Raw genomic sequence first — 26,017 nt, forward strand, 5'->3', positions numbered from 1 at the left:
TTTTTAGCACTATTTATTTGCAAACTTATAATGCATATTATTATTAAACATAGCAACAATACTTTCATTTCACAGTATCTTACAATCTTACTTTGCTCGTTCGGTGTCCTCTTTACCTCAGCACATGCCCCCTGCCCCCTCCTGTTCTAGCTACAGTTAGAAAATATGCATATATATAATTTTAATAGTTCTATGTTGCGAGTAAGTTCCAAATGCTGCCGCTGTTTTCAAATCTCTGTTTAAACAATGATTCACAAACTGAAATGCTATAATGAAACTCTATGCACGTTTGATAGACACCTGGGGCCTCCCACATGGCGCAGTGATAGCGTTGTCGCCTTGTAATCAAGGGGTCCCGGGTTCGATACCTGGTGGAGGCACATAGTGGTTCTGATCCCACTTTAAACTGTAAGTCCAGTCCCGATTAGCCTTACTGTGCATAAAGTTGACTTAAAACACGAACTCAATCAAGCAAGCAATTGATAGACACCTTGCTTTTGAATTAAATCGGTCAAGAAATTTCATATTGAAGTATTTTTACCCTTACAAAACATTGGAAAATATGCTTGGTGCTGTTGAGAGTTTATCTTTCAAATACTGAAGGAGAGACTCTAGGGAATTGTGCATCTTTGCCTTAAAAGAAAACTAAATAACATGTGCAAATAAACGCATGGCATGTTAGGTGCAAAGGGAAGGCAAGGAATTTTCACTTCTAATTTGAGGTAATGCTTTATTTTAAATTATTTAAAAATTGAATAGCATTTATTTCACTTTCCAACACAAAGAGCACAATGAAACAAGCAAAATTTTTCTCTCTCCACGTTTTCCAGCAGACAGTGGCATGCACCGTCGTGCCCCCACTGGTGCGTCTATGGTCAGATATAAATTTCGGACTTAATGTAAATAAAATCTATTTTTATGTTTAATTCCTTATACTTCCTTTGCTTCCTCTGAAAAGTTGGAAAGAAAATTAATATGTCATTATGTCAGAGAACAGACTAGATAAAAAGAGGAAGACAATTTTTACTAAATCTATGTCTTTGCAAACTAACAATAACTTTAATAGGGTGCCAGTAATTTCACAGGGCACTACGACGTTAACGCTTTTCTATTTATATCTTTTTTGCTTGTTTGTTAGCCCATTTGTCCTTTGCACCCAGGCAAACCCCGCGTGACACCCCCCCTTCTTACAACTCTCTTTCTAATTTCTTATAAAATATAATTTCTTTTACAAAGGTAAGAACTCTTAGGGCCACAAAAATTGTCTCATACGTCAACTATAGACGTGAATGAATCACTTAGGTTCTTCATGAAATTCTTGCCGTTTTATATCGAATACTCGTTCAGTAAATTTTATATTGGTACTTTATGAATGGTTCGTTGATTTGGTGTTTTAAGTCTGGACCTACAGTTTAAAGTGGGATCCGAACCACTATGTGCCTCCGCAGGGTATCGAACCCGGGGGTACTTTACGAATATCCGTTGGAAGAAATTATGCCTACATATAGTGTCACTGCTTTTCTACTCGCCACTTTCGGTTTCTTTTTGTCTGGTTTCAATTTCTCTATCTTCTTCAGCCAATTTTGCAGTAAAGTTTTAGACATTGTTACACTAAGTAGAACGACAACACACGAACTGAGATGCTACACTGAGACTGACCTAAGGCATTTGACTCTTCTCTTCTCTATCACTCCAAAATCATCCATCTCGCCCAAGTTACAGAAAATAGTGTTGCTAACCATAGTAGCACAATTGACTACAAGAGTCAAACCTGTATCTTTGAATTTCTTCCCTTACTTTTATCGTACATTTTTCACATGCAAGAATCATGGTCGTCCGGCTTTCCAGCAAGAGACAAGGTATTTTTTTTACAGGAGGGGGGGCAAACAAGGGACATTTTCCTCAATAATAGATAGTATTGTTCCCTCCAAAAACATTGCTTAAATTTGAATTTATCCCATTCATGCAATAATTAACACATATTATTATGGTTGAAATGAAATTATATGTGAAAAATATATAATTTCTGGTTGACTTTCATTTTCCGGGGGGCGGGGTCCTTCCGGACGCCCGTGGAAAGAATTGAAAGGAAAATGAAACGAAATGTAAATTTCATTGACTCAGGAGTTGAATTTACAAACCTGTAACGTATTTAAGAAATATTTATTTAGGTATTAAAACGCTGAACTGTCAACACTGTGTGCGGTATGTGCTCCCTGGAAGGAGGGTTAGCGGTCAGTTTGACATTTTCCACATGGCAGTGTCCCTTCCCTAGAACTGACCAAAGCCTTGGCAAGGGAGCTGGTGTTTCCAGGAAATTACCATGCTGAACATTCCACCCTCCTTCTTTGACACTTTGGTTGTAGTTGATCGAAAGGTCCATTGGACTTTGCTTCTTGTAGAGCTACAAATGGTTCCTTTATGTTGAAGTATTGTCATTCTATTGTTGATATAGAAATCCATATTTACACCCCCCTGCAGGGGGGGGGGGTGTTCCACTTTTCTGTTTGGGGGGGGGTGTTCATCAAAATTTGGGGGGGGGGTGTTAGGGGTGTGTGGATAAATCACTGTTAATGGAGACAGACGTGGCAGCCACAATGTCCACTCCAGGTAAGAAACGACCATGGGACAAACCTGTCACCAAACTGGACGTGTTTCAGGAGGACGCAATCCGGCAGCATATTTATCGGTATTACGCCAGGAAAGAGTGCCCTACCCTTGGGAAACTAGTGAAATCGTTAAGAGAGGAGGAGTTGTTCAGTGGCGGTAAAACTTCATTGTGGGTGGTGCTGGATAACTTAGGGTTTCGCTGGCGGAAGTACACCGGACGAACTATTTTGATGGAGAGGGAAGACATCGTTGCCTCCCGATGTCGTTTCTTGAGGGCAGTGTGAAATATAAATTTCGAAGACATTGTGTGGGTGGATGAAACCTGGGTTAACGCAGGTCATTCGAACCAGCGAGGATGGACCGACGACACCACGAAAGGCACGATGCCAGCTCCTACAGGAAAAGGGGAAAGACTGATTTTGTGTCATGCTGGCACTTGCGAGGGGTTCATTCCCAATTCTACATTATTGTTTAGATGTAAGAAATCGGGCGATTATCACGAAGACATAGACCACGCTCGGTTTTTCAAGTGGTTTGAGGAATCGCTCATCCCTAACTTAGGAAGGCCGTGTGTCATAGTGATGGGTAATGCTCCGTACCATACGGTGCAAATAGATAAACCCCCAACAATGGCCACAAAAAAAGATGAAATTATTCAGTGGCTTTTGCGCCGTGACATCCCGGCTTCCCACGAATTGAAGAAAGCGGAACTGATCGAGCTTGTTAACATAAACAAGCCACGGTTCCCGCAATATTACGTGGATGAGCTTGCGAAAAGAAGTGGTCACCAAGTGTTAAGACTGCCACCCTATCATTGCCACTTTAATGCGATCGAACTCATTTGGGCGCAAGTGAAGGGACATGTGGCCAGAAAAAAACAAAACTTTTAAAATCAATGAGGTGACAATTCTCACACAGGAAGCTCTTGTCAATGTGTCCGCAGATGACTGGAAGAAAGCCGTCCAACAAACCAAAAAAGTAATAAATGACGCATGGTTAAAGGAAGGGCTTCTTGAGGAAAATATGGACAAACTTATAATAAGTCTTGGCGGAGACGAAGATGAAGATGAGGAATCTGGTGAATACAATTTCGTCGAAATGATGGAAGACTGTGGAGTATTTCCCCTTGAGAACAAATAAGGTACGTTTCATATTTTCATAGTGATTGATATTTGTATGTGTGTCTTTTTGTTTGATTTATAAGAAATATGAAGTTATTAACGCCTTCTCCTTTGGAAAAGGATTTTGAGCAAAATTTACATTCTTTACTACTTTTGTTAAATAATGCTACATAAATGAAATATTCGATTATAAAGAACGTGTAATATCTCGAGTGTTATAACGTCTTTTTTATGCTTTTAGTTGAAACTTTCGAATTTCTCAAAATTTCGGGAGGAAACTGCAGCCCCATGAGACCCCCCCCCCCCCCCCGACCCGACCACCCATTCTATATTGCGTAAATTCTGAATTCAACCTAAATTTAAGGATGTTACTAAACATGCTGTAGTTACTCTTGTGGGGATATCAGTAAAACACAATGTTCGTTCACGTCCAATCAATTTACAATTCATTATTTGATATCGCTGTGTAGGCAACAATGAAATTAATATAAACTATAAAGGATGGATAATGTTGAGTAATCGGAACTCGATGTGCAATTTTAACTGGGGAGCGAAATGAAATATGCCACCACAATTAACTGGACCCTAAACCTTGATTGCAGTGAGATATAATTCATACGAACAGTATCCACAATACCCTAGAAAGAATTCTGACCTTCCAAAATAATTTCGAGTTTTCAACTCGTCTGCCCCCCCCCCCCCCCCACTTTCCACGAGCATCCCCAAAAGGGCAAAGCACGGCGAAGCCGGTTGCCGCGGTGTAGCAAGCGAAGGCGTGGGTCTCCGCCTCCCTGCCTCTGCCTGAAATGCGAGCGAGCGAAGGGTGCATGTTGACAGGAAAAGATGTCCTGTACGACTGGACAAAAAAAATCAGTCTCAGACGTTTGGCAACACCGCTTTTCCCGCCTTCCCACTAGCACAACTGAAGACGAAAAGTCAGGGTTTCCTCAAGTCCAAACTCTAGCCGGAGCGATTTTAACATGATTGCGTATTTCTCATTTTTTTTTTATTATTTTTTTTTTTTTAGAAAATGACACATTTCCGCACCTTGATAGTTTACTTTTCCCGATTACTAACTTCAAACCATTACCATAAAATTAGGAACCGCGTTCCTCCTAAGCAGCCAATATTCTGCAGTCTTACCATATGTTGGATGTAAGCTTGCCAAATTAATTGAGAAACCAGGGAAGTAAAGGAATATAGCTACATCCCATGAGTGAGTATGTCTGAATACTTGAACAATATTTTTCCTGTACCATATATATATATATAATAATAATAATCCTTTGCGCAACAGCCCTGAAGGGGCTTGGCTTACCTACCTATATATATACTGCTGGTAAATATTTTCCAGTCAGGTAGAACATTTCCAACTTATAGTAGATTTCTCTTAAATAAATTAATTTCATCAAGATTTTGGATTCTCTGTTACAGTGTAACTTCTAACTGATGTTCTTGAATGATTATAATCAGCTGATTAAAATGGATATATACATATATATTAATGTGTGGTGCGAGCCTCGTGTGTTGACAGTTCAGAACCACCGTTATTTTATTTCTTGTCATTACTGATTTCAAGATGGCTGACATTTTTTTATCATTTTTTTCCATTTGTATGAGTGGTAACTTTTTTATCTCAACTCTAGTAAGTCCTAGGACAACGAAACAAAATCTGTGATGTTAAGCATGTGTTAAGAGTTCATTATATTGGAGACACATTTCTTCATTTTTACAGAAGAAACTACTTACGGAAATGAGTTTCTCCAAGCTTTCCAACGTTCGTGGAGGTATTTTCTTTCATCGAGGAATCTATTTGACAGGAAATAATATATTTTTCAAGAGAAATATCCCACCCACGCACAATTGACATACTTCCCGTACGTGAACTGCATGCTCCACACGTTCAATGATGTACGTAACCCACTGTCAGTGTTTCAAACTCCTTTTTTTTTTTTTATACTATGCATGCCTAATCCAACCAAACCTAACCTAACCTTATGTAAATTGTTTGTGGGGCTATCTGTGAATGGTTCGTGGGGCTATCCATCACCTACCGTGAATAATGGTTCGTGGAGCTATCCGAGAATGGTTCGTGGTGCTATCCGTCAATGGTTCGTAGGGCTATTCATCAGCTACCCGGGCTATCATCACCTGTGCATAGTGTATAATTTCCACCAGTGACGAACATGATAGTATGTATTTTTCAGTGAAAAAGGTTAAAACACTACCCACAACGTAAGTCAAGATGTGCCCGCCATATTGTGTGTTCTGGAACCAAAGAAAGGAATAAAAAAAATCACTCTGTATGTGAAAAATTGTGTTTATTTTCATGTAAAAAGCATAATGGCACCTTGAACTATGTTCCGCAATACACAATTGGTAAGTACAAACCATGCGAAACACAATATATCTGATTTAAATGTGTCTCCGATATAACGAACTGTTACCAAGCATGTTATAGGCTACAATTATATTTGTGTGTAATATCCTAAAAAATATTCCTTCATAATAAATTCAAATTTCAAAATCACTCAGAGTGTAATTATGGGGGGGGGGGAGCAGTTTGTTTAACACTTCATTATCTTTGGCTTTTAACTGTGCACCAATAGTGTATGTCATAATTATTTGAAGCTTGAAATATGAGTAGTTTTTTCTCTACAGGATCATAAATACGCACTTTTTGTTAAAAAGTTCAAAATTCAGTGTCAAATATCTCTGGTGTCAACCATCTTGAAATCAGTGATGAAAAAAAAATAACGTTGGTTCTAAACTGTCAACATATGGGGCTCACACCACAAAATGTATGTATTTTTAAAAATGGAATGCTCAAACAACCAATATTTTTTTTCTCTACCATTTGATATGGATTGACCCTAAGGTTATTCCTCTAAACTAACACTCTCTCTCTCTCTCTCTCTCTCTCACACACACACACACACACACACACACACACACACACATATACACACATTTTAAATAGAAAAATTGAAAGTACTCATTAAATGTTATATTAATGATTCCTCTTAACTTGGAATTGATAATTATTGGTAGTAGAAAGTGAAATATCTTCTGCAGACAGCAAAGTGAATGTATGTTGTTTTTTTCTATTGCCTTTCTATAAAGCTGAAATAGCATGACACTTCAGGGCATGGCAAAAATGCATTATCGAGTATGTTACACAGGTTTGCTTAGAATGCCATCGGGTATTTTTTTTAATCAATTCAATTCAATTTTTTTCTTCATAGTAGCAGGACCACAAATGGTTCATGACATTTGTCTTTCAGAGAAAAGCTATATAGAAATTCCTGGAATTTTATTCTTTAATTAAAATGTAAAAAGAGGGTTAGAAAGGGTACATCTTATCTGTGTAGCTCTCTAATCAGTGAGAATAAAATCTACTGGACAATTGAAGTTGACAAAACATTACTAGTTCAGTGCTCACAATTTATTCAAAATGAAATAAAAATGTTCAAACTTAATAAAATTAGGTTATTTTTTAAAGATATTATTATTATTTACCTAGGTACATGCTGGGTATTTTTTTACCAAGCATGCATCTTGCTGCATTAACAATAACATTAATGCAAATTGCAAAAAGAACAAATATGTCATCAAAAAATGAGTGAATGCAGTTGACCACCACTTTGACCAACTATTGTAACACAGGCTAGTATTCATTATGCAATGTGAATATAATTGTATGCATGCTAAAGATGTGTGCGTAAACTTCAGCGGTACGTTATGCATATAAAATTCTGGTATCTGTGGCATGCCTCGTTGTCTGCAGTCATGTGCTGTCTCGACCCAGATCCAAACTGGACACACTGTTTAACGCTACCTTTTATCTTTATTGGGCACAATCTCATGCACATGTCTAGCCTCTCCCAATGGGAACATTTCAAGTGTGCAGTTTTCAAACATGCTGCAATGTACAAAAATAATGTAGCTCAAGAACTAATATTTGTAGAGATATTAAATATTTTTTTTTTTTATCTCCAGAATGACAGTGTTTTAGGTGGAGTCGAATTTTTACATTGTACATCCCAAGAATGAAAGAAAGTTAAAGGCAAAAGAAGAAGGATGTCCCCCATCAATATTCATTGTGAGATTGCAACACTATATTGCACATGAGTGCTTTTGTAGGTGAACGTTCTTTCTTCGTCTTTGTTCTTAGCACAGGTGCACAGTTCTGCTGCCCTTCTAAACCACGCAATATTACAATGCTAACATTAGTTGTGTGTTTGGTGTACAGTTGTCTCCCATGTGCCTAAGTATGTAAGAAGAAAAATATCAATGCATCGATAGACACTGCCACCACTGCAGATTCTGAAGTTATGCAGATGTGGGTTAGTGAGAGAAGGGAGGACACGTAACTATGTATTAGTTCTGAAAGTAAACATGCACTGCTTCGGTTAGTACGAGCCATGTGGCACCAATCATGCAACTGTTGTTAACTTTGTAACATTTCGTCATTTTGAAAGAGCAGCAGAAAACTGCATCATAGAAAAATTACAAAAAAATAACATGTGGGACACATGATCAGTGAAGACTGGATTTTAAAGGGAAAAATTTTGCTCTAAAAAGGACCAAAAAGGAAAGGAAAATTACTGCAAAAATAAAAAAGGACTACAGTTTATTTTTGCAACACTAAAAATAGGTATTATTTGAAATGAAAGCACAATGCACATCATTCATATGTAATAAGGGATACATTAAATTTCATATGAAGTAAAGTAAAAATGCAAGAAATTTATGGTATCCCTTTATGCACATGAATGGTACATATTGTGCTTTCATTTACAATAATATTTTTAGTGGAGTGCAAGAGTAAACTATAGTCATTTTTCATTTCCTTTTTTTAGGCAAATAATCTTACCATCTCTTTCAATGAAATCTTCCTTGCAACAGCTCACCACATCCCATAGCTTGCTGTCACTTGTACCTCCCTTCACCATTTCACTGACTCTCAATGCTATTGTCACTGTCCCACTGTAAAGTTAAAACTATTCTAAGAAACTTCACACTAAAAGTTCAAATCTAGGGCATAAGTACACTTTCAACTCAACAGCCACTTACGATGTGTTTGTTACTGCTGATCACATTGTTGCAGCAATCGCTGCAGCATACTCCCAACAAGGTAAGGTAGAAGGCGCTTGTTCTTTTTTCCCTCCAAATAGACAATTGTTGAATGTTTTCTTTAGGGATAAAACACTTGTACAAAAAAATATTTGATATCTTGTGAATAAAGGGACCAAGGAAGGTGCTTTTTTAAAAGGGGAATATGGGCTGAAAAACTAGTCAATTGAGGGACCAAAAAGAAAAATGTTTCTATAATAGGGAATGCAGGCTGGTTAAGGGGAAGGGAAGTCAAAACCATGCATTTTTGTTGGTGAAAGATAATTATCAACAATGTTGTTATGCCACAATAGACCAAAGTGAATGAAAAGAATGTAGTAGTTAGAAGTATTTCATTCCCACAACCATGCAAAGTTTCATTGAAAATTGGCTCACACTGCATGAGGGAAATGAGCAGCAGTGTTGCTAGCTTACAGGAAAAGATTCCAAAATTTCACTTTTGGCATCGGCCCTATGAAATCTGGATGGACCAAATTTGCAGGAAAGCATGACAAGAACACTATTTGAGAATATGTAATGTCCAGCTCCAATTTCGAAAAAAAAAAAAAAAAAAAAAAAAAAAAAGAAGGGAAATACTGAAACATTTTTAAGTCGTGGTGGTCTAGTCAGTAGGATGTGTGACTGCCACATAGAAGACCCTGGTTTGTTTCCTGGTGTGATTGATCTATGGTCAGAATTTTCCTAGCCGTGTCCCAGAATAAAGTGGCTCTGGGGCTTGCTCAGTCTGAAGTCAATGGGTACCGGGGATGGGGGTAAAGGTAGCCAGAGCATGGTTCTGATCATTTCAGGTCTAAAATTGTTGAGATCGAGAATGTGTGGGTCATGTTAGTCATACTGTTACCGGTAGAGCCATCTTTAGGAAATCCACTCTGGCACAAGAATTAATTATTGTTATACCAATTTTTGTATTAAATGATAAAAGGTAAGGAAAGTAAAGTGCTTCCCTGCCCTGAAGGCATGTGGGTGTGTGGAGTTAGGCCCCCACACTTTCTTGATTACGGCCAAAGGTGAGGGTGATGTGATCAGCATCACCCTTTACTCCCCAGAGTTTCCTCCAAGTACCCACTTTAAAAGATGCTGGATGGGCACCGGAGCTGCTTGAATAGGTAAAAACTTGCATATCTTCCCTGCCGGGGATTGAACCTGGGTCTTTCACATGGTAGACAGATGCTCTAACGACTGAGAGATGTAATATTCTCCTTAAGTTCTTTCTAAGCCTAAATCTGGCCATGTATGCTACACTTTTGTTTTATGATTTTCTTCCATCATTTTGAAGTGAGTGGGCGAAATATGCACCTGTAACTTTACTATCTATTGGCAGGTAATCATTATTACCTAAAACGCTAAAACGCTGACACTAGGGCAATTCTCTGAAAAGTTAAACCAGAATATCAAATAACGAAGTTGCAATATTAATTTCATATTCATGGTATTTAGGTAGAGTACAAACCAAACCATCATGAAAAACAAAAACCACGTAAATAATTAGAAAATATTAAATAATAAACATTTTTAGTTGAAGGTCAATTTACAAGTGAAAAATTCTTAAACTTTACCTCAGGTATGGATATATTTTGATACATATATATAATTAACGTATTTGAATTATTTTTATTTATCAAATAAAGGGTTACTTAGCTGCATGTTGAACATGGAAATAAACGAATTAGTCTTTTAATCCGCTGCAAAACTGGCATTTTTAAAGTACTCCGTGGCCTTGTCCCGTGCATCATGCAAATATTAAATATTTCTTGTGGACAAAGAATTTTTTGTAGAAAAACATTTCGAAACTAAAATATACTTTCAATACACAGCATGAAGTACTGAAAATGCAATTATTACAATTTCATTCAAGCCACTGAGACACCAGTGAAAATAGTTTTTGTGTCCCATGCATCACACTTCAAAGCATAACGTCTTGAAACTTGAACTGTCCTCAGGAATTAACTATGAGAGGAGGCCTTTTTTTTGCCTGGTTGGGTACAGTAACTTATTAGTCTTCAAAGGCCACTTCCAGTAGTCGGTTTGATTTTTTTTGATTTGGTTTGATTTATTTTATTTTGTTTTTCTGTCACTTTTGGCTAATTGCGAAGATAGGGATCGGTGATGATATCATGAAATTTATGAATGGACACTCACAAACACCCATGCCCAAGATGGGATTGGAACCTGGAACCAGGCGTAATTGGAGGGTGGAACCCCTGGCATCATAGCGTGATGTGCTAACCACTTCGCCACAGGGGCCAGCCAAGTGGTTAGTATCACCAGCCTTCACCATTACGGATATCTCATCATCAGCAACCTTTGTCGCAACTGCACCGCGATAGTGTTCGTCGTCATATGTTACTATGTCCCAGTCACCAGTGCTGTAGCCTGCTCTCGCATTCACATGAATTTCTAATTCATGAGGTGGAGTGTTCTCAGGGGTATATAAATATCTACCTTGAACAGCTTTGATGGTATGTATAGATTTGGTGATTACAATTGGCTGAGCATCATCCCAACTTCTCTCTCATGAAATGCTTCTTCATTTATCAAAATAACTTTAGTTTTAGGCATGAGATTTCTAATTACTTCTGAAAAATCTGAAGTAGTCTGTACAATTGGTGCAGATTTTATTTTTGCTCATTGCATGAGTATGAATAAGTGATTTTGCTTGTCCGCTGATTCCATCTACTGCTCCCTTCCCATGTGAAGTTGCAAAATTCTTCCCCATTAATGTTTTTTGCATTTGCAACCAAGTTCTTGCAAAAACAAGTCCTTTTACTTTTGAATTCTGAAGATGTTCGTTCATTCAATCATATAACTTAATCAATATTGGTGATGGTCTCTGATTTAGGATCAATTGCTTGATACAGAGTACCAACAAAGCAAGTAACAGTATTTTTACGTTAAAGCATGTATCTTAGCGCACAAGATATATCTGACATTCACCATGGAATGTTGAAGCAGCTGTAAACAATGTACAGGATATAGGATTGATTGATTGAGATGGTGCTTTAAATCCAATTTATGCACAGTAAGGCTAATCGGGACTGGACCTACAGTTTAAAGTGGGATCTGAACCATGTACCTTCACCGGATATCGAACCCGGAGCCCCTTGATTACAAGGCGACGATGCTACCACTGCGCCATTGGGAAAGCCCTTAGGATACAGGAGTTTAGTCCTACACTGTTATCTGCAAATCTGCAGATATGCAGAATTAAATAACATATAGTTGAATATATTTATGAGGTAATTTTTCATCAAGGCTTAAAATACGAAATCTTTTGTCCTTGAGATACTTTAAAAATAGTGTTGCCACCTTTTGAGAAAGTTTATGAAGACAGACATCACCTGCCGTGGAGTGACAACATAAAGGAGAGAAATGTCCCGTGCATCACATATTGAATGTCCTGTGTGTTACACAAGGAAAGAAAATATTAAAAATATGTTTTTTTAAATATAAAAATGTTGTTTATCGCATATTGTAGTACAAAGTCTTTAGCAAACTGTGTCTAAATATGGTACCCTGAAACTTCTTCAAATCACAGAAATATTCAATCAAAAACAACTATGTGCTTCTCACATGTTTTTACTGAGTCCCGTGCATCACACAGCTTTTTTATTTAATTTTGCATTGTTAATTTGAGAAAGGATTTTATTTCTTGGCATATGGTAAGCAACCACCCAGTATTAAAAACAGTGAATATGAAAGATCAGTGCAATATCAATTAACCAGCATACCAGACTCATTTAACCATGTGCGAATGTCCCCTGCGTCATATAGAGAATCGCCCACTAGAACATTTCCTTTTGCTGTTTGGACACTTTCCTCCCTGGGTAGAGATTCATGTCGTCACCATCATTCGGCTACCTTTTACTTTCAGTTTAAATATTCAGCCAGCTTTCTATGTGTGTACTTCGATGAATGTAAAATTCTTTCAATAATTTGGACAGGGTTGGCAGATCTTGTGATTTCAGTTTTCTGGAGAACTCACTAATCTGGGACTTTATCTGGAATTTTATTTCTGTATATGGAAATAGTCATGAATGATTCCACTGAGCACACACTAATTTTCAGCCTTTCTTGGGCAATTGATGCACAGCTATTCTGTGATCTTCCACGATGAACTTTCTATTGTCTGTTATCAATGACTGAAAGAAAGATGGTCTAGTGGCAGCGTCATGATTGAACCCAGGTTCAGTACCCGGTGGAGGCACCTAGTGTTTCGGATCCCACTTTAAACTGTAGGTCCAGTCCATTTTAGCCTTACGGTGCATAAGGTGGACTTAAAACACCAACACAATCATTCAGTCAATGACTGAAGGAATGACCTGGAATGTGCTCCGACTTAACCAGGATTTTGATCACATCTGAAATATCTTATGCCTGAACTTTACGATGGCATAGGATGTGTCTTTATGCTTATACATAACAAGCATCTCCTTGCAAATTTATTTTGGAGAATTCCCCTTCAAGAACAACTCTGACTTTATCTTTCTCCATCATACTGCTTCCATGTACATTCACCTATCTAACAGAAAATATAGTTCCACAGGGCTTCAATTTCCATATATAGTACACAGATATGCATCACCCTTCATCACATCACATATCACAAAATATATCATGTCTTTGAAATGTGTGAAATGGGTTGAGGCTAATCTTTATTGAATAACCAACATACTAACCCAAATTGATGTGTAATTTTTAAAATAGCTATTGCAGGGCAGACATTCAGACGATAATCCTGAATTTGAACCCAAATCTACAAGATTGCAAGCATTACTTCCTCCTATTAATTTTTGTATTCTTTAAGTTTTGATTGTAACATTAAGAATGGTGTCTCAGATCACAGTTTAACTTCAGATAGTTTTATTTTCCATTCTTCTGTGAAATCAGAAAGTAAAATTAATATTGAAGTAGATGGTACAGACTTAGCAATCCATGAATGTGGTGCATAATTCTAAAATCCTTGGTTCGATCGCCAGTACACATCTTCTGTTTCAAAAGCATGTGTGTGTTTGTGTGTGTGTGTGTGTGTGTGTGCTGTATTGTATTTTGTCTTTAATTAGAACATCAAGGTGGAAAAAAATGATTTTTATTTTTAAAAAAATTCTTTATATTTTTTTAATTAAACCATTTTTTTTTTCATTTTTGAAATATACATGCATAAAATTGCATGGTTTTTTGCATCATACATATAGATATATGTTTTTTTTATATAGAGAGGCTTTTTCTAGTAAATGACCCTGTTAAATATTACAACAGTTTGATTAAAGCAAATAAATTACATGTAAATATACATTTTTCTGTTTCTGATACTGTACATATGAGCCTACTATGGAAATGTTTGTTGAAAGTGTTAATGAAAATATAATAATTTCAGTAACTTTTCTTACAGTGAAAATAAAATATTCTGGATGTGCTCTATAATTGTAACTTAAAATATTTTGATAGTCTTTGTTGCTAAATTTGCATTTTTTAAATGATATAGTTTGAAAGATATTAGCTGAGAGATATTTACAGTTTTTGAAATATTTGAGTGATATTTACAGTTTAATGATGACACTAATTTACGGTTTTACATGATTAGTATTTTGTAAATTTTCTACACAAAATGTTTGCTATTTTTGTCTGTAATAATTATTGAATTTTAAATCAAGATAAATTTAAGTATGTTTACAGTTTACGTATTACATTTCCTTTTGTATGAGTTTCACCCATTAGTACATATATTTTTTTTGTTTCTTTTCTTAGAGCCTAAAAAACACCATTAAATGGTTATGCGATTAGTGTACTTTCACCAAAAGTGATTCTGGTCTCTACAAAATCCTTATGTACATTATTCTATAAATTATTTCATTCTTTAAAGCAATTTAAATCAAACCTGTTCAACACCATCTAAAGTTTGTGTGTAAAATGTATTTTCAGATTTCAAGTGCCTCACGCTCATCATCACAAATGGAGTCTGTCCCTTTGACCCCACTACTGAAGGTAGATCCTGACCTCATGAGTTGTTCAATAAGGAGTGAGACCCAAGATATTTCTCTTCCTGAAGAGTCAATTGAAGACACGTGGCATCCAGCATCATTATCATCAGTTAATAAATCTGAACCAAAGGAGGAACAAACGAAAGTCGAAGAGCCAGGTAATGTTGCTGGTAGCTACTTTCACGTATATTTGCACTCTGGTGCTGAGATGAGTGATTTTTTGCCAGAGGATAATGAAGATTTGGATCCGAGTGAAGACTTTGCTCGATTTGGTGCTGTTGCATGCAAAAGTGATGAGGGATACAATGTTAATGTGAAGTCTGAAGATGTGAAGAGTGAATTCAAAGTTGAAGATGAATATCCAGCTGCAGAGACACAAAGGTGAGTGCATGAAGTATTTTGAAGTGAGTACCACAATACTTTAATTTGTAAAGGTATTTTTTTTTTAATATTTCGAGTTCCCTTACGGAAATTTCCATTACTTTTTTTTTAAATGACTAGTACAGTAAGTGTTTTTTTTTTTATATTTATGTCTTCCCTGTATCACATATAAAATTAAACTAGAATCATGAACATGCCATTATAAATGTTTACACTGTTGCTCGAATGTAGAGTCAGTCATATATTAGATTGTATGGTTTAGTTATTCTTGCTGTTACCTGTAGAACCTTCTTTAGGAAGACCAATCTGGCAAAAAAATTATTACTTTCAATCCAATGTATTAATTAATAAAATGTTTTAGATCATATTTAAAAATGTATAGCTTTATCTTAGTAGGATTCATGGCTTTCTTAAACTGCATTTGAAAGAAAAAATCAGCTCCTGAGAAAAGGGGGCTAGCAACTGAATTGCTTAAGGTTTTTCTACCCCTGACTTTCATCATTCTCCCTGAAGAATTTGTTCACCTTGAATATTTAGGTGTATTCAAAATTGCTGCTTATGTATGGGAAGAGGCATCGTGTTTCCTGCAAACAGCTATTAAACAATCAAATATGGATTCCAAGTCCCCCTTTGAAAACAAAATATGGAAGCCTTTGGAAATAGTAGTATGATTGTGGTGACCATCCATACCTTTGCAAGAAACTGTAAAATTTTCTTTTGAACAATGTATTATTTTTTACATTATACATTATAAGACAGTGAATGGTATTATTTGGTAATATTTGTCATGTCACGACATCTTTTGGCAACTCCATGTGGTATGTTATGCATGTCGTGAATTATTTATTATATGTTGTAATATAGATTGTTGTTCTCGCATCAGTGACCTTACTATGGTATGAGCCAACCTCCATGGTGGAGTGGTTACCACATCACGTTAAAACGTCAGGGACCTGGGTTCGAATCCCAGCCTGGGCATGGATGTTTGCGAGTGTCCATTCATCAATTTCATCACATCATCACTCATCCCTATCTTTGCAAATTAGCCAAAAGTGGAAAAAGAAACGAAGTAAAGAAAAGCAAATCAATCAATCAATCAATCAATCTTACAGTGGTACGAATTTCATGCGTCAAAGTGTCTGCATTGCTGATAGTAATTTTGTGTGTGTTAAAAGTTTTAGCTTCAATACTCTTAAAATTTCCTCTTTTTTTCTTGTGTGCACATGCCAGGATATTTTGTTTAAAAGAAATGTGAAAGTTCTCTGGGATACAATGAATTGGGCAAGGGCTTGTTACATAAATACTGACACATGTTGATGGAATTCCTTCAACATATCACTGAAAAATACCCTGATCACTGGAGAACGGATTTATATGTAGTAAAAATGTGCTAAATATGTAAATACACATTTAGTTATTTTCACCAAAATATGGACATAAAATTGTAACAAATGCCTCTTTAACTGGTAGCATCGTTGCCTTGTAATCAAGCAGTCCCGGGTTTCAATACCCGGTGCAGATCATAGTGGTTCGGATCCCACTTTAAACTGTAAGTCCAGTCCTGATTAGCCTTACTGTGCATAAAGTGGACCTAAAACACCAACTCAATCAATCAATAACTCTTTAACAATATATGACACTCTGTATGTAACTCTCCAGTTTTAAAACAATTGATTATGCTTCTATCGCCATTGTAACTGTCTTGAAGAAAGAGCAGATGCAAATCCCGTACGTGTGCCACAAAATCATTGCTTCTGGTGCTGCTGTCAGTCGCTCAACTATAGTGAGGGTGGGGTTAGCAAAGGGCTGCTCGACTTGGGACTATCTTCCATTGTTGCCAAAATAATGTTTGTAACAACCAGGAGCGAATGCTTAACCTTTAGGTGCCCAAGGGTCTCGATCGAGATACCCAAAAGTAACCCTCAATTGCCCAAGCGTCTCGATCGAGACGCTGTGTCAAGGTCGTTTTGAGAGTTAGCCCCCGCCACATATACGCCGAATTTGCAAAAAATTCATATAGTCTGAATCTCTGGTTCATTCCGCGTACAACGGTATATCACTCATCTCTCTAGGGCAATTAGCTTCCGAACTACACTCATTTAATTGAAACTCTGCATTTTGCTCAAAATCGGCTTGGGCAACCGAGGCTTAATATTGAAAAAGGGCTTGGGCGTCAAAAGGTTAAGCCCTCATTGCCTATTGTTTAAAAAACAGGAATTTCAATTTGTTTTTGTTCAGGTGACAGAAAACTGAACTGTAACATAATCAGAACGTAGCCCCAAAACTTTGCTTCCATATTTATTCTAACAGAACAAACTTTTATTTTCTTTTTGGGCAACGTCTGAATCAAAATAATTTCACTATTGAGTTTGGGACTTGTATTGTGACTTGCATGATTCTCTTTGTTCAACTCACACACGTATTTTCCTAATTAATATTATGTGAGGCTCAAAATGTAGGACATTTATGATATTTTTGAAATTCCTCCTAGACGATGGACATAGGACTAAAATGTAGGACATGTCCGGGAAGAATTGGACGTCTGGTGACCCTATGTAAAGGTGAAGCAGGTGACAAGCAGTAGTAAGCCATCTATAATGAGATAATTTTCCGGGCTACTTGTTTCCTAAACGTGTGTCACACTTGCCACTGATTACAGCTTGACATATTTGCAAAAGGTACTGCTGATCTGAGCTCAAATCTTGTATATCTAAGGCTGGCATTTCGGCAGGTATAGCCTCGGAAGTTTGTAACTGGCCTGTCCTCACAATTATGGAGCATTTTTCGTACAGGGAACGAAAATGTATAAGGTCCTGTTGTGTGTCCAGCAATTGTCTTCTGCAAGTGTCGAAGTGATAATTCATTGAAATCCAGGAGGCAAATTAACCACTGCAAAGGTCTTTGAACGTGGTTCTCGAGAAATTTTATGAGTCCCCCCCCCACTCTGATGTTAATATTAGTTTCACCGCAACCAACTGCCCTCAGATCTATCAAGTCCACATTATTATCTTTCAGCTTCTGAATTATCGAACTTCCAATGTTATTAACAGTGGATGATCCTGACACCGATGCATGGCCAAGGTATAGACTGTTTGGTTCTTCAGCTAACACATAGTGTTCCTCATTTGCAATTTTTTGATGTTTTTGATCGGCAATCTTCTGTAACATAACTGTCTCATCCTTTTTACCATCAAAATATAAACTTTGAGGTTTAATGCCCTCATTAAGTTCTCTTTTTTGCACAAAACTATGGTTTTTTTCAACCTCTCTTTGAACCTTACTTTTGTCTATCACTTTCTATTGATCTTTGTGTGAAATTATGTTCAAATCTTCTAAAACAGAAAAAGGGATAGCAGCGACCTTTCTTAAAGTCACACCAGTTTTATCCTTTACTTTAGCTAAAGTTGGAAGTGGTGCCCTCATCTGTGTTGAAGATTGTCTTTTTCGCCTCTTTGGTCGAGACTCTAGGGGATAGGACCACTTAAAGTCAATGTCACTTATGGTTTCCACTTCTGATGAACTGCCTGAATCACATGCTGTCGCTTGCATCCCACTGGTCGATGGTTCTTGCAAATCATCTTATACTTCAGCACGTTAACTTACTCTCCTTTCTTTCCTTTTCAGAAGAGTTTTAGTTTTGAGTAGTACATCGACGGTACCTATTGCCATTTTTCTGTCTGTTCTCTGATCTGTAATAAACTGTCTCTCCTTTTCAGTTATTTTCTTAGCTTTTTCACATTTGCACGAACTGAAATCCGCACATTTGCAACTAGCAATATCAAAAAGTTTTGGGAATCTTCTTTAATTTCTCTAGTTTTTTCTGATTGCTTATTTTTTCAATTTTTTTCAATATAGCCCTGACACTTTTGTGATATCTATCATACTAGTAATCCTATAAAAGGAAACTGGGGGATCTTAGAGGATCCCAACTTTCTTGCCACTTCTTCACAAATGGAACGAATTGCTTGTTCTTTACTCCTCTCCCCTTTCAATTCTAGACGAGTAAGTCCTATAGCATCTTATCACATCACTGTATGAAGGTAACATCCTGGAATTGAAAGTACAAGGAGTTCCGAATAGAGATTCATAACTCGTACTTATGTTGCTTCTTGTACGAGCTATGATTTAGCGGTAGCCATGCTCACCACACACACACACACACATCCAAATCTGTTCTAATGAATTCTGAAACTTCGGTGTCGAAACTACAATGCAGGGCTGAAATTACATGTGCGTGAAAACTTTTAGCACAACCGCGTGAATCACTTTGGCAGCAACTCTTCGCCCATGCAGTATCATATGGTGACGATGGTCTCTGGCCTCTGCTCCACCTTCCTCTTCCCATTCCCAACCCTATAGACCCAAAATTTTCTATTCTCGCTGGTTCATTGTACTGTGTAGATAAACACAAAGCTATTTTAATCACCTTTTCTCGTGAATTTAATTACACAATACATTGTAAATCCACCAAGTGCAATCTTAATGATATCACTGAATAACTAAAGGTTCAAGTCCAAAGAGGTGAAGCTAGAAATCTTTCAATGTGGATATATTTTTTTTTTGTGTGATATATTGGGACAATAATGCAACTTTTGCACACTGTATTTTTTAATTTTGAAAAAAGTTATTTTGATACACCCTAGTGTATCGTGCTTATCAGCTCTATTCCTTTATGTGATTGTTTATGTTCTCTGCATGGGCTCAAGTGTTTCTCTTTGCACTACTGGAAATTATATCAAACAGTTTTCCTTGACTGATGTGTTAACGTCAAAGTAAGTTTGTATACCCATGATTCACGAACATCCAAAACTTCACAAGAAGGCAACATGTAAGTACCCGAATTTCCTTATGTCATCCTCATTTCAACTTGCTTCTACATTCATATTTGAAACAATACTAAAATACTCTAGGATTATGGAAGGTAAGGTTTGATTTCCCTCAAGTTCACAACAAATGGTCTTTACTTTTTACCCTGATGTCGTCTCCACCACATGAAAATCCTACAAGTAATGGTTTCCTCCCTCCCAGTCATCACCCCCCAAGGCCACCCTTCCTAACCTTCGCTGAGGCAAACGTTAAGTCCTTGCCTTCGCCAAAATTAGATGAGCTGCACGAGTTGGCTTTTGATATCTTCCTGGCCACCAAGAGCTGATCTTACCATGAAGCCTTTGCCTCGACCTTCTCCATACCTGGTTACGCAGCAATAAGAAAAGGTAGAAGCACAATGGGTGGGGAGGGCCTAATTCCATATCACTGTAAAGATCTAAATGTCAAGATCATCCCCTCTTGCAACAATCAGGAAAATGATGGATGAAGTCGAAATTATTAGTGTATCAGTGAAGCTCGAACCTCTGAGAATAATTGGTGTGTTCAAAGCTCCTAATATATCGTATACAAAATTATCGTGCCTAGAAACCACAATCTCGGAAGTTTTCCTGCTCTTTCACAAATTACTTATTCTAGGAGACGTAAACACAGATTTCCTTTCTCTCTATAAACCAGAAACAGTATATTTCCAATCAATACTTGATTCTTTCAGCTTAGTCCAGATCATTAACCGACAGACCAGAATAACGGCAACCACTCAATCACTCCTGGATCTAGTAATAACGAATGACCAAGATCTTGTACCCTCATTTAACGTAACCTCACCCATCGGAACGTCTGACCACTGTCTAGTATAGGCGACATTTGCCATTCAAAGACCAAAATTAGTTAAACAGTTTATCACATATCGAAACTTCTCTATCTTCGATAAAGATATATTCGATAGGGATGCTGCAGCAATTGAATGGAGCATATAGATAGCTTTGTTACTAAAAATGTAATAATCTCTTTGACAAACATGCACCCCTTGCAAGTAAACTAATGCAACCAAGAAACTCTCCCTTGATATCAGAAAATACAAAACTACTTATGAAACCATGACAATGCCTTAATAAAATATAAATGCACAAAAACCCAGGTAAACTGTGACTATTACAAAGAACTGAGAAACTTGACTACCTCAGTTCAGTGGCAGGAAAGGAAAGTCTATTTTAATCACCACCTCTGCTGGAACAATATCAGCAAAGAGTTATTTTCCTGTAGTTTACGGTTATTACAAGCATAAGAAAACTGTTTTTCTTTGTGACGTTTCAGGAGAACACACGCTCCTTTCATCAGACATTTATTTTCATTTTGACAAACTACAGGAAAATAATTCTATAATGCAAGCAATGCGTACATACAAGAAAAACTATTAAAGCAAAGAGTTGTGGGAAAAATGAAAACATGGGGTGTATATAGTAAGAATATCAACAATGAGATACCTCCCAACTTGAGAAACATGGATTCAATTTTAATGAAAGTTCTCAAACTTTCCGCCTGCAAGAGATAAGCGAAACCAAAACAATGAAAGTGATAATTGAAATATCATCCAATGCCTCTGGTAATGATGGAATATCCATAAAAATGGTTGAACTATTACTACCACACATCTTACGTCCCCTGAAGCACATCATAAATTTCTCATTCCAAACTGGACAATATCCAGCCATCCTGGAAAAAGCACGTGTTGTTCAAACAACAAAGTAATAATGTGCCTGAATGACTTTCAACCAATAAGTCTCTTACCTATATTTTCCAAAATCAATGAAAAAAATGTTTACAAGAAATCTGTAAGCTTGTTAATGACCTGGATCTTCTACTGAAATGCCAATCTGGTTTCCGTCCTTCACACAGCATGGCAACGGCTTTACTTAAAATCACTGACGACTTACTCCGATCAATAGACAAGAGAAAGTCCAAAAATCATGTTTCCGTTTCGTGTACCATATAAGAAAATATGATCATATCCTCCCAACGTTAAACGCAAACAAAATGTTGAACATGGCCCAACACCAAAAATTACATCTGTGTTGCTTTATTCATAATCCTTTAAAAACAAAAATACCTGGAAAAACTGTTCCATAAATTAAAATTCAGGAGAAAATAGATTTGGTGTATTAAGTCCACTGTATGCACATTAAGGCTAATCGGGACTGGACCTGCAGTTTAAAGTGGAATCCGAACCACTATGTGCCTCCACTGGGAATCGAACCTGGGACCCCTTGATTACAAGGCTACGATGCTACCACTGTGCCACAGGGGAGGCCTTAAAATTCAGAAGGAAAATACATGTTTATAGAACAAGGAGAGAATCAAAACTTGAGCTTCCAAAGCACACACTAGTGTTTTTCCAATCTGCTTTTACACATTCAGCTGCAAGAGCATGTAATGTGCTTCTTCCTTCCATGATGTCCCTCACTAATCGCAATGCAACAACTACAAAGACAAACTAAAAAAATCTATTGTTAATTGAACATTATCTGTGTTCCAGCACTCACGAATAGTAGCTCTCACTTCTGAACCAACTTCCTAAAAAAAAACTAAGTATTTTCATTTTTCATTTTGCTATTACTTTCTCCCTTGCACATTGCCAACCCTTGATTATATATTATTTTTTTCTTTGTCGGGCAATAAATATAATATATAATTTGTATTTGACTTGCATATATGACATCAAGCACAATCATGTTGATTAATGTGTGTATCCTTCGTGTATTTTTTTTTGTGTGTGTAAGGGAGCCTTTACTCTCACTTTTGTATTTGTTATTTTTGTGTGTCTTCCTTTTTCGTCTCTTCTTTTCTTGTTAATTGTATTTAGTATGTAGTATATGTATCCACTGGGGTTAGATGGAAGAACAGCTGCATGCTGAACCTCGCCCTTTAATAAAGGAAAATTGAAATGGAAGTACATGAACAACATACATAATGGAGGGCTTACTCTTCATGTTACATTTGTAATTTGATATTTCATGTCACGTTTGTGCTACTTCTGACTTTTTGCTATGATATAGATAAGAAAAACATGATTGAATGAAATTTATGATGGGACCCTCACAGAGAACAATGATGCACATGATGCTACTCGAACCCCATGGCAATATTGAAGGATATCACTCAATGCACTCTGCCACTGAGCCGGCCATTTTCATTTATCTTGAGCACCTAGTTTTTTACTGAATAAATCATAATAAACGTTATTGTAAAACTCAGTTACATTTCTTCTTTGTCTCCCCAATGGCATAGTGGTTACGTCATCACCTTGTAATGAAGGGGTCCTGGGTTCGGTATCCAGTGGAGGCACATGGTGGTTTAGATCCCACTTTAAACTGTAGGTCCAACCCCAATTAGCCTATCTGTGCATAAAAGTGGACTTGATTCAAAAACTCAAACTCAATTTCTTCTTTGTTTTTCGACTAGTATCTGCTATATGTTTAGCAAAACGAATGACTGCTATTTACACACTGGATTTGACATTTTAACATGCACATTGAAACTTATTGAAATTCAAAATAGCAAAAACTGACTGATTGCTCCTGGACCGTACACTAAGTTAAAGATAAAAACATTTACCTTAATATACGTGGACACAATTCGAGAGAGAGAGAAAGAACGGAGTGGTGACACTGTTAGATACTGATGAAAGTCATAACACACTACTACCCCACTTTTAAAAGCCAGAACCCCTTCCCCATTGGAAATAGGATAGAGGATACAGAAGGGGACAGTGAAGAAGGGGAGTGACCTTGATATGGTCAGTCATGGAGCCTTCCACTTGCAAAATTGTATCCAAAAATCCATGTTCCATGTATTCAGCTGGTATCCTCAAGTGTGCAGTGAGGCTTCACTAGGCGACAAAGTTAAGAGGCCTTCTCTCAGGGTAGAAACCACCGCCAAAGCATAACCACCTCGGAGCCAAACATAACTTTTTTTTTTTCAATTTTTATCAAATCATGTTTCTAGACTTTAAGTTCTTATAAAAATTTATTTTGTATTGTTTGTTCTTGAATATTCAGTTATTGAAAAACACCATGCGTCGTGTGGGACACTGGGTCTCAGACTCCCTAAAATCCCCCCATAAAACATGAATACATTTAAATTCCTTTGGAACACACCAAAGTATTTAATTATTAAACATTATTGATGTCGACAATAAATTGTGAAATTTGCATAAACATCGAGACTGTAATGTTGACATCACACATGATGCCATTCATAACTAATGATACCAAAATTGGTTTCGTAGATAAAAATGGAATAAAAACATAAACAATATTTTAGGGACCAATAAAATGTAACAACAAAGAATTTTTATTACTAAGAAATTTTATGTTATGTATGCATTTTGTTATAGCTATTCCATGTGAATTGCACATTGCCATGATGGCACAAATATTTTTTGGAGCTAGGGCCTCACGCATTTTCAATATTAGCCAATGCCCATAGTTAAAATCATGAGATCAGCACCACCCTTCAGTTGCCTTTATCACTCCCTCCTCATTGCTCCTAGATATTCATTGGTGAGAGTCTGAATGCAGTGCACCGGGAATTTTGGGTGAATTCTGCTTGAATTTTTCTCTCTAGACGTGAAAAATTGCAACTTTTATTAATCCAGATCCCATTCAATTTATTCATATCTTTTTAATGCCCTGAGGAAAGTGTTTCACAATTTAGCTCTCAATCCGTTTGGTTTGTTAGTGTCCTTTGCAGAACAATCTATCTGGCATGTGGTCATCAACATGGCGAGTATGTGATAAGTGAGTAAGGTGTGTGCTCCGATGAAATTCTATTTTAATACTACAACAGGCAACTGAAGACTATATATTGCTGAGACTTGTTATGTAAGTATACTAAGTTTATTGACATTTACTTAAAAGTCAATATAAGTGCATATTCAATGAGTTATGAACGTAAAACTTGATCTTTTCGTTAAACTGTCTTGATAAACAAACATTCACTTGTTATCAGTGTTGCCAATTCATCTGCATCGGAGTTCACAGACTATCACCTTCTTGTGCTTTAGTGGGTGCTCAGTTGCTGTCCATATAGACATTTACTGTGCTGTGTGTTTGTGTGTTTGTTCTAACGTAAAGAATGAGCAATTGTGGTGAGTGTAATAAACCAGTTTCTCGGAATGATGTTAACGCCAAAATAGTATGTACTGACTGTTCCAAGCTATGGCATATTAAATGTGTGAACATTAATGAAACCGATCTGGAGTTTTATAAATCTGAAAATCGACCATGGAGGTGTAAATCATGCAACTCTAAAAAAAGACGATCTATGCATTCTGAAGAACCTTTAGTAGAAGGTGTTCCCTCTTTGCAAAACATTTTTGATTCCGTGAAAGAGTTAAAGGAAGAACTTATTAATGTTAAAAAAACAACTAAGGAGACGGAAATTGAACTTGGTAAATCATTAGAACTGTTACATGTAAAAATGGATGATAATTCTAATCTAATAAAATCCCAGTCGGACAAAATCAATGCCTGCCTTGCCCACATCGAAGAACTGAAAAAGGAGAATACCGAGTTGAAACAAGAATTAAAAAACACTAAAGTTCAACTTGATGAATTGGAGCAATATAGCAGAAGGAATGCATTGGAAATTATTGGTATTCCAGGAAAATCTAACGAAAATGTTTATCAAACTGTTATGGATGTTGGTAGGGCCCTTGATTTGGAAATTAAAGAGGAAATGATAGATGTATGTCATAGGCTTAAGAATTCTAGCAATCATAATTCTCCGGGTATAATTGTAAAGTTTGTAAGAAGAGTGGATAAGGATAAAATGATTGAAAAACGCAAGGTAAAAAGAAATTTAAATACAAATCATCTGGGGTTTTCGAATAATCAACCAATATATATAAATCATAGCCTTACTCCATATAGGAAAACCATTTTCGGACAAGCTAGGAAATTACAA

The 26,017-nt window shown here is 36.8% G+C and overlaps 1 protein-coding gene across 1 annotated transcript in view; it reads left to right on the forward strand.

Moving 5' to 3' along the window:
* LOC145981322 (uncharacterized) overlaps nucleotides 1-26,017 on the forward strand; it is a 125,769-nt gene that overhangs the window by 86,765 nt on the left and 12,987 nt on the right. The window contains exon 2 of the mRNA XM_083114528.1: nucleotides 14,787-15,226. Within this exon, the coding sequence (XP_082970654.1) occupies nucleotides 14,817-15,226 (410 nt within the window). The 5' untranslated portion in view covers nucleotides 14,787-14,816. The remainder of the gene's footprint in view (nucleotides 1-14,786; nucleotides 15,227-26,017) is intronic.

Source organism: Lepisma saccharinum, chromosome 29, assembly GCF_977018435.1.
Source record: "Lepisma saccharinum chromosome 29, izLepSacc3.1, whole genome shotgun sequence".
In the NCBI taxonomy this organism is placed as follows: domain Eukaryota; kingdom Metazoa; phylum Arthropoda; class Insecta; order Zygentoma; family Lepismatidae; genus Lepisma; species Lepisma saccharinum.